Source organism: Pituophis catenifer, unplaced genomic scaffold (assembly GCF_029215685.1).
Source record: "Pituophis catenifer annectens isolate HBS135680 unplaced genomic scaffold, rPitCat1.0.hap2 SCAF_5, whole genome shotgun sequence".
In the NCBI taxonomy this organism is placed as follows: domain Eukaryota; kingdom Metazoa; phylum Chordata; class Lepidosauria; order Squamata; family Colubridae; genus Pituophis; species Pituophis catenifer.
In genome coordinates this window covers 107204509-107219408 of record NW_027256885.1, presented here as the reverse complement: position 1 = coordinate 107219408, position 14900 = coordinate 107204509, and the positions used below count along the sequence as shown (strand labels likewise).

At 39.4% G+C, this 14900-nt stretch overlaps 1 protein-coding gene across 2 annotated transcripts in view; it reads right to left on the bottom strand.

The window, feature by feature from the left end:
- Window positions 1–14900, bottom strand: part of NFATC4 (nuclear factor of activated T cells 4) — a 134529-nt gene that overhangs the window by 59200 nt on the left and 60429 nt on the right. For both annotated transcript variants that reach the window (XM_070944362.1, XM_070944363.1), the window contains exons 4-6: window positions 9217–9416; window positions 5328–5500; window positions 3189–3329 (exon numbers count right to left, since the gene is read on the bottom strand). In XM_070944362.1, coding sequence (XP_070800463.1) covers window positions 3189–3329; window positions 5328–5500; window positions 9217–9416 — 514 coding nt within the window. The remainder of the gene's footprint in view (window positions 1–3188; window positions 3330–5327; window positions 5501–9216; window positions 9417–14900) is intronic.

Sequence of the window (14900 nt, the reverse complement as noted above, 5' to 3'; positions counted from 1 at the left end):
TTCGTTCCATGATTGTGGGATTTCAGCTTCCAGAAGTGCGTCGTTGAATACTTGTATTAGGATATCATCTAGTGATTGTTGAAATATCTTGTAGAACTCAGATGGTATGCCGTCTGTTCCTGGTGTCTTGTTATTTTTTTTGTTTCTTCCTTGCTTCTTTTAATTCTAAGATGGAGATCGGTCTATTCAATAATTCAATATGATCTTCTTTTAATTATTGTATATTTATTTTATTTAAATATTCTATGGTATCCTCTTCTCAAATTTCTTCTTTTGCGTATAGGTTTTGGAAAAATTCCTTTGCGATTCGTTTTTTGTCCTCATTATTGTGGTATGAACATCCGTCCTCATCTTTTAATTGCATTATTATGCAATTATTATCTTCTTTTCTTTTTCTGTTTTCAATTTATATGCCAACCACCGTCCAGTTTTGTTGGTGTGTTCAAATTGATTTTGTTTGGTCATTTTTATTTTCCTTGCTATCTCTGCTGTTGTGATCAGATTCAATTTATGTCTTGTAAGATTTATTTTCTTTTTAATTTCTTGATTGTGCGGCTCTTTCTGTAATTCTAATTCGTATTGTTGCAATTTGGTCAGTAAATTTTCTTTTGTTTGTTGCTTGTCTTTATTTTTATTTTTTTTTTGCAGTGTAGGCAATTGTTAGGCCTCTAATGTATGCTTTGGTTGTGTCCCATAGATTTTGCAGACTAGTGTGTTCTTTTACATTAATTTGGAAAAATATTTTCAGTTCTCTTTGGATCATTTCCACATATTATTTGTCCTTCATAATGTCTTTATCCAGGATCCTTAGGTATCTGAAGAGTACTGCAAACTACTCACTTCTATTAGAACCAAATGTATCAGACAGACCAAATTTTATGTTGTTATACAGATGCGGATTGGGCAGGGGACATCAAGTCCAGGAAGAGTACTTCGGGGTATGTTGTATTACTTAATGGAAGCCCTATCCACTGGTATTCAGGGAAACAGAAGCTGATTGCCACTTCTACTGCTGAGGCAGAGTATGTGTGTCTGTCCAAGGCATCAAACAATTTGATTTGGTTCGATGACCTTTTAATGAATCTGTGGGAAGAACCTGTGTATCCTATAAATATTCACGAGGATAATATGGCTGCCATTAACATATCAAAGGCTGACGCTGTGGGGCAAAGGTCACGCCATATTGATATAAAATACAAGCATGTGAGACAACTGTCTAAAATGGGTTTTATTAAGACAATATTTTGTGAAACTAAAGAACAGATAGCAGATATACTCACCAAACCATTACCCCGGGAACAACACCAATATCTCTTAGGCAAAGTACCTCTGGTCATGTGAAGAATGTACTGCTTGTCATTACTATGTATGTATATATTCAATGTATACAAGGTGTATTGCATGTAAAAATTTATACTTGGCATAAATAGCCACAGAGAAGGGGATTGTGAGAGAAAAATTCCCTCCCAGTTGCTGTGCCTATTAATGACCTTTGGCTTAGATAGTTGAATAAGCCAATCAGAGCGCAGATCCTAGCTTTGAATCTCCCGGGCTTTTCTAACTGCCACTGAGACAGTATATAAAGAGCTGCTAGCCAGCAGGCAAGTTAGTTCGGAGTCAGAGGCAAAGCTGAAGTCATTAAAGCCTCCTCCTTCTGAGGAAGAAAGACCCAGACTCCAATCGCACAGAGCGATGGCAGAAAGAGCTGAACGGACACTGCAAAAGGAAACTGACTACTGATGTTCTTTTAACAGACTTTGTTTTACTTATGTAAATAAAAACAGTTTAGTTTAAACTCTTCTGAGACTTGTCTGTTTGGTGAATTGTAAGGAGATAAGGTTGTGGTCTACCAACCCTCCATAACAAATCTAAATGGCATTTGCCCAGAGAACATTTTCTCTTGCCAGCACGGGGTCTTCCTCAGAGGTGGTATTCAGCTGGTTCGTACCGGTTCACCTGAACCTGTAGCGGAGATTGTGGATGGGCCTGCCCACCTGTCCCGGCTCTATGCCATCCTATTTAGGCACATTTTCAAGGCTGGGCGCATGCACAGAAGGGGCGTGAGTGCGCAAAGCGCTTGCACGGAAGGCCGGGCAGATGTGTGGAAGGCGTGCACGTGAAGCAAGTGTGCACACATGGGGCGAACTGACGGTAAGAATATTGGAAACCCACTGCTGGTCTTCCTCCATACAATCCTCCACATTTTCTTTTGTATAACTCTTTATTAAAAGTTTTAAAGAGAATAGAAATACCAACTAAAACAAACCCAGAAAACAAAGAGAAAAAGAAGGAAAAAAGTTGTGCAAAGGAAAGATAAAAGAGAAGTAAAAAAACCCCCCAAAGTGTGCAGTTTCTTTTGCAGCAAATACAAATATAATTGCAAAGATATCTCTTATTCTATGGTTACAAAAAAGAAAAGCCTTACTTTTTTATATATTATCCATTTTTTTTCCAATCACCAATATCCCAAGTGATAAAGGCATTCTTTTTTTGTTTCAAGGCAACAAGTCTACAAGGCATTTCCAGTTGACTTTAGAATATAGAAGTTGACTTTCTTTTAATCAAGGAAGTCAATTTAACCATCTCTGCAAATGTCATCATCTTCACCAACTATTCCTCCCTTGTAGGTAGTTTTGAGCCTTTCTACATCTAAGCATGCAATAATGTCACTGCAGTTGTCATATATCACCCCACCTCCCCAGTACCTTTCCAGCCACTTGTTCATCCCTTTGTTTCCAACTGATTTTTCTATTCTCATCAGCAAACACGGCTACCTCAATTTGCAGGCGTTTATCTGGAGAGGAAGAGTCACCCTCCAATTGAGCAAATGTGGTTTATTCAATTTGAATCCCATTCTTTTGCTCAGTTGGTTTTCTGCCATGCAGCAGGGAAAGAAAGAAAGAAAGAAAGAAAGAAAGAAAGAAAGAAAGAAAGAAAGAAAGAAAGAAAGAAAGAAAGAAAGAAAGAAAGAAAGAAAGAAAGAAAGAAGGGGAAGGGGAAGGAAAAGAAAGAAAGGAAAGGAAAGGAAAGGAAAGGAAAGGAAAGGAAAGGAAAGGAAAGGAAAGGAAAGGAAAGGAAAGGAAAGGAAAGGAAAGGAAAGGAAAGGAAAGGAAAGGAAAGGAAAGGAAAGGAAAGGAAAGGAAAGGAAAGGAAGAAAGAAGGAAGAAAATGAACTAGATCTCACTTACCAGGCCCTCGTTCGATGAAAACAACATTTGATTCCGGCAGAAAGTTGGCTCCACTAATGACCATCTCTTTGCCACCGTGCACCGAGCAGGTGCTAAGGCTGTAATGCTCTACTTGTGGGAGTTCTTGAGCTGAGCGCTGGGCTGCAAAGAGGGACCAGAGAGACAAGTGGAACAGAGGCTAAAAGCCTTAGCTCTTTGACAGCGGAATTGGGGAGTGTGATTACAGGCCAACTCATCCACTGCACCCCGTACGGAATAATCGCTTCCTGAAACATTTTCTTTATGCCAACTTTCTCTTCTTCCATGTTTTCAAAGCCAATTTTGAGCAAAACACAGCATCCTTCCCACACAACAGGTGTCATGCACTATGACATAACTGGACAGTGCAAAGCGGTTTTTTAAAAAAAATAAAAAGTAACAAAACCCACTCAGATCCTTCCTAAGGCTTGTGAGATATTAGCAATTTCCCTTTGGGGATCCCTCAATGCAATCTTGGGAGAGTTCTGGCAAACTCACAAGCTTTGACTTATTAAAAAAATAAAATAAGTTTGATATATGTGCATTTGAGTGTGCACAGGTGTACTTAGGAGATGCGGTGGCTCAGTGGCTAAAATGCTGAGCTTATCGATCAAAAGGTCGGCAGTTCAGTGGTTCAAATCCCTAGTGCCACGTAACAGGGTGAGCTCCTATTACTTGTCCCAGCTTCTGCCAACCTAGCAGTTCGACAGCATGTAAAAATGCAAGTAGAAAAATAGGGACCACCTTTGGTGGGAAGGTAATAGCGTTCCGTGCGCCTTCAGCGTTTAGTCATGCGGGCCACATGACTACAGAATTGTCATCAGACAGTGCTGGCTCTTCGACTTAGAAATGGAGATGAGCACTGCCCCCTAGAGTCGGGAACAACTAGCACGTATGTGTGAGGGGAACCTTTACCTTTTTACAGGTGTACTTGTACCTATGCATGAGTGTGTTTGTATACAAGTGATCCTTGGCTTACAACCATTCGTTTAGTGACCGTTCAAAGTTACAACAGCACTGAAAAAGTGACATGCCCATTTTTCACACGACCATTGCAAAGTCCTCAGGGGGGGTCACATGATCAAAATTTGAATGGTGGGCAGCTGGTTCATATTTATGACCGTTGCAGTGTCCTGCAGTCCTGTGATCACCTTTTGCAACTTTCTGACAAGCAAAGTCAAGGGGGGAAAGCCAGATTCACTTAACAACCGTGTTACTGTCTGAACAACCACAGTGTTTCACTTACGCACTGTGGCAAGAAAAGTCATAAAATGAAGCTAGACTCACTTAACAACTGACTTGCATAGCAATATGTTGGGCTCAATGGTGGTCGTAAGTTGAGGACTACCTGTGTACACATGCACACATTTTGGAGTAAATACTTCAAATGGATGGTCAATTTTTCTTCACGTTCTCAAATTTGGAGTTTTCGTAGATGTTTTAGCTCAGCACTGGGTAAAGGAGAGATATCCCCGGGCAAACTTTCAACAGGAATGGCCTTCTCAGTTGCTGGAGCAGCTACCATGGATGGATAGGTGAGATTGGTGATGGTGGGTGAGCACTGAAAGGTCCCCTCTCCAGTTCCACCTACCCATCACCCACAATGTGGAGTCAACAGCCTCAACTTTCCTTTGGACAATCTTGAGGACATGTCTATGGAGATTCTCAGTCATCTAGGTAAGTGGTGGGTTTCAAAATTTTTTACTACCAATTCTGTGGGTGTGGTTTGGTGGGCGTGACATGGCTTGGCGGGCATGGCTTGGCGGGCGTGGCAGGGGAAGGATACTGCAAAATCCTCATTTCCTCCCAATCAGCTGGGACTTGGGAGGCAGAGAATAGATGGGGGCGGGGCCAGTCAGAATTTTTACTACCAGTTCTCCGAACTACTCAAAATTTCTGCTACCAGTTCTCCACAACTGGTCAGAACCTGCTGAAACCCACCTCTGATCTAGGTCATGGTTGTCCCAAAGGTACTTTTTTTTTTTTTTTGAGATAATTGGACTATTCTGGGTTTTTTTCTGAAGACGTTTTGCTTCTCATCCAAGAAGCTTCTTCACCTTTGGGAAAATCTTGAGTACAGACCCCAGCAGTCAAATGTTACCTTAAAGTATCAATACTCACAACATTCAATGGGCACAGAAGCTGTCTGGATGGAAACCACTTTGCCATTTCCTTGTGGGACATGAACCCGAAATACCAGCCGTACCCGTGTGTTTTTGCGCCCAATGTCCGTCTCGCCTTTGCGCAGCTCAATGTCTGAATTACGCAGTTTTAGGATTCCGGCACAGTCGATGCTAAAAGGTTGGAGAGTGGGGAGGAAAAGATCCAGAAGAGACCAAAGAAAACGACAAATGATCAAATGACAATCTTCTGCTGGATCAATGGAACCAAGGTATCTTGATTTTTAAAGGAAAGGAAGGTGGAGATGCATTCAGTGGTGGTATTCAGCCGGTTCTATCTGGTTCGGGCAATCCGGTAGCGGCGGCTGCAGGAGGTTCTGCTCACCCACCCAGACGTAATCACGTCCTGTTTTTGATGCTCTGTGCATGCACGGAAGGCACGTACACTCACATTTGCGAACCGGTAGTGAAGCTAAGTGGATACCACCTCTGGATGCATTGCTTCTCTTATGAGTTCTAGTCTAGTTCATTTTAGTGTATGCCGATTAGTGTACATTTCAAAGTGACAATAAAGTCTTAGTCTAAGTCCTGTTTTAGGCATGAAAACTGGCAGGATGACTTTGGGCCAGTCATTCTCTCTCAACCCAACCCATTTCACGGGACTGTTATTGTGGGGAAAATAGGAGGAGGAACAGTGGTGGGTTGCCCCCGGTTCAGACTGGTTCGCAAGAACCGGTAGTAAAACTGGTGGGACGCCCCGCCCACCACCCCGGATGTCATCATCAGCAATCTGTGCATGCACTGAAGCAAGGTGTGTGTGTGAGCGAAGGGATCACGCATGTGCAATCCTGTTGTGAACCGGTAGTAAAGGTAAGTAGAACCCATCCCTGAAGAGAATGGCATATTGTGAGTGTTTGGAAAGCTGTATCCAGGTTTGGTTGCCACAATGTAAAAAAGATGTTGAGGCTCTAGAAAGAATGCAGAGAAGAGCAACAAAGATGATTAGGGGGCTGGAGGCTAAAACATATGAAGAACGGTTGCATGAATTGTGTCTAGTTTAATGAAAAGAAGGACCTGGAGTGACATGATAGCAGTGTTCCAATACCTCAGGGGCTGCCATGAAGAAGAGGGAGTCAAACTATTCTCCAAAGCACCTGAAGGCAGACAAGAAGCAATAGATAGAAACTAATCAAGGAGAGAAGCAACCTACAACTCAGGAGAAATTTCCTGACAGTTAGAACAATTAATCAATGGAACAATTTGCCTCCAGAAGTTGTGAACACTCCAACACTGGAAGTTTTTAAGAAGAGATTGGGCAACCATTTGTCTGAAATGGTATAGGATTTCCTGCCTGAGCAGGGGGTTGGTCTAGAAGACCTCCAAGGTCCCTTCCAACTCTTTTATTCTATTATTCTTTACTCTGGTTTCAGGGCTCATAAAAAGTTCTTCTAAACTAGCCCATGAAAAAATGGGAAAGGGAAATTGGAAGTATCTTCAACTTAAAATCTGATCAGCCGTGGTATTAACCAAGGACCATTTTAGATAACTGGAATATTTTAGTTACACTTCTCTCAAATGAATAAATTCAATGAGGATGAAGTGGAATGGAGCCTGGAAAAGAGGTAAATTATTTACTCATTTTTATCTCACCTTTATTAATTTTTACAAATAACTCAAAGTGGAAACACACACAATACTTCTTCCTCCTCCTATTTTCCCCACAACAACAGCCCTGTGAGATGAGTTGGGCTGAGAGAGGAAATGATTGGCCCAAAGTCACCCAGCCAATTTTCATGCCTAAAACAGAACTAGAATTCACAATTTCCTAGTTTCTGGCCTAGCACCTTAACCACTACATCAAATTGACCAAATTATCTTCAATCTTTTAGAAATAACACAACATAACTTTTTAAGATGCACAATAATATAATTACTGATACTGAGGTGAATTATTATTTTGGCATTAGTTGGAACTGTAACTGTATGTTATATTACATTTTATAGGGTACTATTGCAATTTATTGTTGCATTGATTCTGGCTACTGTTCTTGTACACCATTTAGAGTCAACTGACTGAATCAGATTATCAATTCAATAATTCATGCAATCAATCAATGTCTAAAACCAAGACTATTTTCTTATTCTATTATACAGAGAGTTCTCACCAATCATCATTGGGACTCCATCACTAAGTGACATCATAAAGTGAAGCATTATGTGATCATAACCTGATTTAACAATTGTTCCAATGGTGGTCATTAGCAAATCACTGCATGTTGTTAAGTAGGATGTCACATGACCGCGACTTGCAACTTCTTGCCAATGACTGCCTGTTGCAAGCTGGTTGTGAAGGTAGCAAATAGAGATCATGTGACCATGGGATACTGGTATTGTGTAGGTTATATCCCTACTATATTCAATTTATCAACATTCAACAGGTTTATGGATACTTGGAAAATAGGGATAGCCAAGAGGGAAAATCCACAATAAATTGCCAGCCATTGGTTATTGATACACATCTTTTGCCAGTGTTTTAACTGGCTCTTTTTCTAACAAATCAAGATACAATCAAGATCAAGTGAAGTACTAATACCACTCTATAAAGCCTTAGTAAGACCATACTTAGAATATTGCATCCAGTTTTGTCACCACACTATAAAAAAGATGTTGAGACTAGAAAGAGTGCAGAGAAGAGCAACCAGGGTGATTAGGAGACTGGAGGCTAAAACATACCATGAATGGTTACAGGAACTAGGCATGGCTAGTCTAGTGAAGAGAAGGACCAGGGAAGACATGATAGCAGGGTTCCAATATTTGAGGGGCTGCCACAGAAAGGAGGGGGTCAAGCTATTTTCCAAAGCACCTGAAGGCCAGAGAAGGAATAATGGAAACGAAACAAGGAGAGCTTCAACTTGGAAATATGGAAAAAAATTCTGTCAGTGAGAACAATCAACTAATGGAACAGCTTGCCTTGAAAAGTTGTGGGAGCTTCATCACTGGAAGCTTTCAAGAAGAGACTGGACTGCCATCTGTCAGAAATGATGTAGGCCCTACAATGTAGGATTGTCACTGCGTTATTTTATTTACCAGCTGAGTTCATCATTTCTGGACTATCAGACTTTCCGTACCTTGCCAAGAATTGTTATCAAAAGCTACTACGCATGTCCATCCACCCACATTCTTTCACACTTTTTTTTTCCTTTGTTCTCTTGCCACGGCTGCCGGTTGCTGGAAAGCAGCTGGCCCGAATTATTTCAAAATGTAGCAATTATCTTTCTTAGTTAGTGAGGTGTTTTATTTTCTTTATAACAAATAAATGAGTTTTATTAGAAAATATTTCTTCGGGTTTTCTTTTCAGAATATTGCAACTTGGAGAAAGCCACAATCCATCTCCTCTAATCAGGGTGATTGTCCCAGAGCCAAAAATGGGATTAATCAATGCTCTGACAAGGTTCTCCTGTTTGGGCAGGGGGTTGAACTAGATGACCTATGAGGTTCCTTCCAACTCTGTTAATTTGTTTACAAAGGCTAAGAAGAGAATTTTCAAGCCCTTCAGTCAAATGACCTTTAGGTTTTTAGCCTACGGTTATGAATTTTTTTCTTTTCCTCTTTCTTTCATTTATATTTTATGTATTAATTTTGCCATTTTTAATCTTGCTAACTCAGGTCATCTTTGTTTTTTTATATCTGAAATGGACTGAAGGTGATATTGTTAGGATCATCTCTTTCTCCTTATCAAAAAAAAAGTTAAGAAGGAAAACAAAAGCATAAGATTGAGAAAGGACCACATCTTTATTCATCTTTATATCATCATCATCATCATCACTACCATCACCCAGATGAAGTCCTTTCTTCATCTCTCCACTTTTTTGCACCTAAAGGCAACTTACTTGGCTGCCATGTTGTTCTCGGGCAGCAGAGTCATCTCAAGAACTTTGGTTCCACTGATGATAGATTCGTAACTTGTGGTGGCCACCATTTTCCCAGTGATGCGATGCACCTGGTAGAAAGCGTGAGGACGTAGGTTTCGCTCATCCGCTGTTCCGATGAACATTTGTAATGTCAGGGGTTTTTCATCATAACCTAAAAGCTTGATTGGAAAAGAGAAGGAATTCATTAGCTCACCCCTTTACTCCCAACCACGAATTATTTGTAATAAGACAAAAATATCTATGCATCAGTATGACACATACAGTACTGGCCAAAATTGTGGAAACAATTTGGGAAAAGTGTATTTTTGAGGACTGATGGATAATAACACCACTTTTTTTTTTTGGAGTTTCAAGATAATCCTATTCCACTGCTGGAATGGCCTGGGAATAGCCCACACCTTAACCCAATTGAAAATCTATCAAGCTGGCTTCCGGTTTGCTCTTCGTAGCCACCAGACGGTCTCTTGGGACCGCCAGCCCCTTCGCCTGTAAAGAGCCGCCTGTACAGCGCAAAGGCGGCTCGAAAAACCCCATTTCCAGGAGGAAATGTGGGATAGAGCAGGTGAGTGTAGGTAGAGCTCTCCGTAGCCCCCAGGGGTTTTTTTTTTTACTCTTGGGGGCGGGCGGAGGAAGCTCCCTATAGCACTCGCCGCCCGCTCCGGGCGTTGGGAGACTTCTGCCTTTTTGCAGAACAAGGCTACGAAGACAAGCTTCTTAAGATATTTAACAGATTAACTAAAGATGATGAGATCTGGATCTGGACCTGTGACCCTAAATTGCAAGTATTAATACTTATTTTACAAAAGATATTCAACAAAGTAAAAAAGACCTTTTAAAATGGCGATTGCCGAAACTGGAGCAGGGAAGCTGAAAAGAGAAAGTCCTTCCGTTTCTTATTAAGTTACAAAATAGCAGAATAAATGCTCCTGGTTACATTTGAAGGGATTTGAGCTGGACCTGTGACCTCGAATTGCAAGTATCTCATTTATTTTATAACAATTATTGAAGAAGGAAAAGGAAAAGGAAAAAAGAATCTTTAAAAAGGGCGACTGCCGAGGCTTGAGAAGGGGCTGAAAGGGAGAGTCCTTCCGTTTCTTATTGAGATACAAAGTAGCTGAATAAATATTTTTGGCTACACTTTAAAATAAAGCTCTACTTTTGTGTTTTTTCTCTTCCTGGAGATTTGATATTGATCTTGGTTGGAAAGAGGTTTTTTTTTTTTTTTTTCTCTGCTGCCTCTCTTTTCTTTTCTTTTTTTTTTTTTAAAAAAAATAGTTTGTCTGTGTTGAAACATGGCATTAAAGTCGGACAAACAAGTAATGGGGGGGGGATTCCCCCATTAACAAATTACGTGACCAAGTTTTAAAGCTCCAGTCTCAGAAAACCGATTTTAATATAATTGAATTTCTTTTGGAGGAGATTGTAAGAAGGGATGAGATTGTGAATCAGAACTTTGAAAAATTTAAGCAGGAAATTAAAGAATTAGTGCAATTAAAGTTTGATATTTTGAATCGAAAGATTATAAAAATGGCTAATGATCTTGTAGGATTTATGACTAAGTTGGATGAAAATACTAACTTATTAGAGTCTAAAGTGGAAGAAATTGAGGACAATTTGGATAATAAAATACAAAAAATTGAAAATGATTTGACAAACACTCAAGACAATAGCTCAGAAGAAAAATCTGAAATGGAGGTTGAACAAAAGTCTTGTAATGCAGAAAATTTACAACAACGGATTGAAAGAGAGGTCTTAATGATGCATTATAATTTTACAGAATATGCGATCAGACTCAGAGGTTTACAGGAAAATAACAGAGATGATTTAAGGAAAATATCTTCTGAAATTCTGGCTGGGATTTTAAAGGTTCAACCTGAGGAAGTGTTTTGTAGGATTGATAGAGTGTACAGAATAAACTCCTGGATTGCAAAGCAAAGGCAATTGCCTAGAGATGTGGTGATTTATTTTACAGATAAGGAAATTAGGAATAAAATTGTGCAAAATTCCTTCAATTCTACTTTGCAATTGTATGGAAGAAAGATATGGATCTACAAAGAGCTTCCCCCCAAGATGTTAATGGAAAGGAAGAAATTTGGTTTTCTGGTGACTGAGTTAAAATACAGAAATATTCCATTTAGGTGGAATGCCCCAGTTGGCATAATATTGAGATATCAAGGAGAAAGATACCAATTAGATACTGTTGAAAAAGCGGAAGAATTTTATCAAAAAATTTTGAAAATGAACTTAACATCTATAGGCACAATACAGGATAAGCAGAAGGAGTTGGAAATAAAGGGAAAACATCGAATTACAGAGGTTGCGGTAGACAAACTGTCTTTGGATTCTCTTGATACTCCAGCTGGATTATCTACAAATATGAGAGAAGCGGCATCTGATTTCAACGTGATGATCCAACAAGATCAGTTTATAAAGCAGAATGAAAACCGACCAGTTGATATACAACTTGTAGAAAGGAAAACAGGATGGAAATTAAACCCACAAAAAGAAAAGAAAAAAAGAAATAGGTCTCATAAAAACAGAAATTTCTAAACTAAGCAACGGTGAAGCCAGTGATTTTAAAAAAATGAATGAATATGTGAAAAGATAGTGGAGGCGAAGTATTGGTTAATATCATCCTGAGGACAGTGACAGACCTCTGCAATGCCGTAATTTTGGGATGTGAAAAGAGCCTTAATCTGTTGGATTTGAATTATCTATTTTGGATTTCTTTTCTTGTACTGATAAATATATTATAATTATTCTGAGCTACAAGGCAAGAGAGTTACGTTGGGGCATGCAGAAGATCTGGTTGTTACCCATTACGATGATGGGAATTAATAATCCTGATGAAAGCCACAATTACAACTATATGGAATACAATTATAATGTCACTCGGGTGGTTGTTTTTATTTTTATATATATATGAGGATACTCATTACTGATGGGGGCAGATGAAGACTGAAGACTTTGAACAAACTGTTGCATCAGGATGCTACGTTACCCAATTATGGATGGGGGACTCAACAATCTAGTGGAAAGACATCAAAGAAGATTATATGGATTATAAATTTAAAGTTATTGTCTTTTTTTTTAAATAATGGAATATATGTATATATATATATTAGCAGAGTGGGCAGTGGATTGAAGATATTAAGAATTGTTGTGTATGGTAATTTTGTAGGAAAGTGGGTGGAAATATGTTAGTCTACTGATGGATTAGCTTAAGAAAAGGGATGTTTAAGTGATATATTTAGGGTAGTGGAGGAAATGGACAGAGTTGAATAAATGTTAAATTAGGACTTATGTGGAAGGCTGCTTTGAAATGTTATATTAATATACACAAAGAATAAATGTTAAAGTAGGATTTATTATACAGTCTTAAAGTGGAAGGTTGCTTTGAAATGTTGTAACAATACATAGATATAAGTTTTGGGGAGGACAAAAAGGGTAGATTATTGCTAAATTGGGAGTTATAATAATATTATGCTAAACTAGAAGTTATCATACAATGTTATAGCAGACTGCTTTTTTTTTTTTTGAAATGTATGGTAAAAGGGGAAAGTAACAATATTAACAATATTTTTAGTAAGTAAGGGTCAGTATATAGAGGAGAGAGTAAGGCGATGGTAAAATATTATGTAATCTGTTATGAATTAGGTTTTTGGTGTGAAGAAGTCACGGGGGGGATGGGTGGCGAGGGGGGGGGTTAGGGAGGAGGGGGGGAAGGAAAAAAGGGGAAAAATTTGTATTTGAAAACTTTTTCAATAAAAAAAAAAAAGAAAATCTATCAAGCTGACTAACGAAACTTGTTAGTCAGAAGCGACCAAGCTATAAAACCCAGTTAATAGAAGCAATCATTCAATCTTGGTTTCACATTGTAACAGCTGCAGAACTAAAAGACTTGGTTCACTCCATGGGAAGACGTTATAAGGCCGTAATTCATGCTAAAGGTTACCCAACTTAAGTATTAACTAACGTGGTGATAATTTTTGTATATCTAGTTTTTTTTCTACGTGTTTCACTTTCCTTCTTTATACTGTAACTGCTATTCTAATAGCAAATCCTTCATAAAAGTTATTGCATTACATTCTTGATTAAATTATCTTTCCATTGATATATAATTTTTATGGTACTACTTAAAAAAAAAAGTGATCTTATTAGCTAGTTTTAGAAAATACACTTTTCCCAAAAGGTTTCCACAATTTGGCTACTACTGTACTTCGATGTGTCAAATACTTGGAGAGGACAATGCATCAAGACCTGGCAATGATTCTCAGACAACAGATTTTTAAATCCGACATTCCAACTATTGTAAAATACATAATTTTAATCTGATTTTGTTTCTGGCTGATTGGCTGTGGGTGCCTATCTTGGGTTTTATTTGGTAGGTTTTCTTTGGGTGGGGGGATTCCCTTTTGTTCTTGATACAGGTAGTCCTTGACTTACAAATGCAATTAGGTCTAAAGTTTCTGTTGCTAAGTGAGACAGTCACTAAGTGAGTTTTGCCCCATATTACGACCTTTCTTGCCACAGTTACTAAGTGAATCAGTGCAGTTGTTGAGTTAGTAACATGGTTGTTAAGTGAACCTGGCTTCCCCCATTGACTTTGCTTGTCAGAAGGTCACAAAAGTTGATCACATGACCCCCGGACATTGCAACGGTCATAAATACGGGTCTGTTACCAAGCGCCTGGATTTATTTTATTTTATTTTATCTTATACATCCAACAAACATTAAATCTATGGTGGTCTACATCACAACGCGAGAAGGAAATAAACTTGTCCCATTACATATATAGGATAACGTACAAAAGTCTATTACATATACCAATTGACATGCTTATCCAGTATCTCTATTTATAGCTCAATTTGACATCCAATTACAGGTGAAACTCAAAAAATTAGAATATCGTGCAAAAGTTCATTTATTTCAGTAATGCAACTTAAAAGGTGAAACTAATATATGAGATAGACTCATTACATACAAAGTGAGATAGTTCAAGCCTTGATTTGTCATACTTTTGATGATTATGGCTTACAGCTCATGAAAACCCCAAATTCACAATCTCAGAAAATTAGAATATTGTGAAAAGCTTCAATATTCTAGGCTCAAAGTGTCCTATTCTAATCAGCGAATTAAGCCATAACATCTGCAAAGGGTTCCTGAGCCTTTAAATGGTCTCTCAATCTGGTTCAGTCTGGCTCTCATTATCTCTCGGTTGGATTACTGCAATGCCCTCTACATGGGGCTGCCCTTGGGGTGCACCTGGAGGCTCCAACTGGTCCAGAATGTGGCCGCGTGAGTAGTTACGGGTGCGTCCCGCTACTCCCATATAACACCATTATTGCGCGAGCTGCACTGGTTGCCGGTGGTCCTCCAGATCCACTTCAAGGTGCTGGTACTCACCTATAAAGCCCTTCATGGCATGGGCCCAGGGTATTTGCAGGATCACCTCCTACTGGCCTCCCACTGCCCAGTGCGCTCACATAGGGCTGCCCTCCTCTGGGTCCCCTCGGCCAGACAGTGTCGGCTGGCGGTCCCCAGGATGAGGGCGTTCTCTGTGGTCGCACCGACCCTCTGGAATGGGTTGCCCACCGGGCTCCAGATGGCCCCCAACCTCCACACCTTCCGCGCCGACCTAA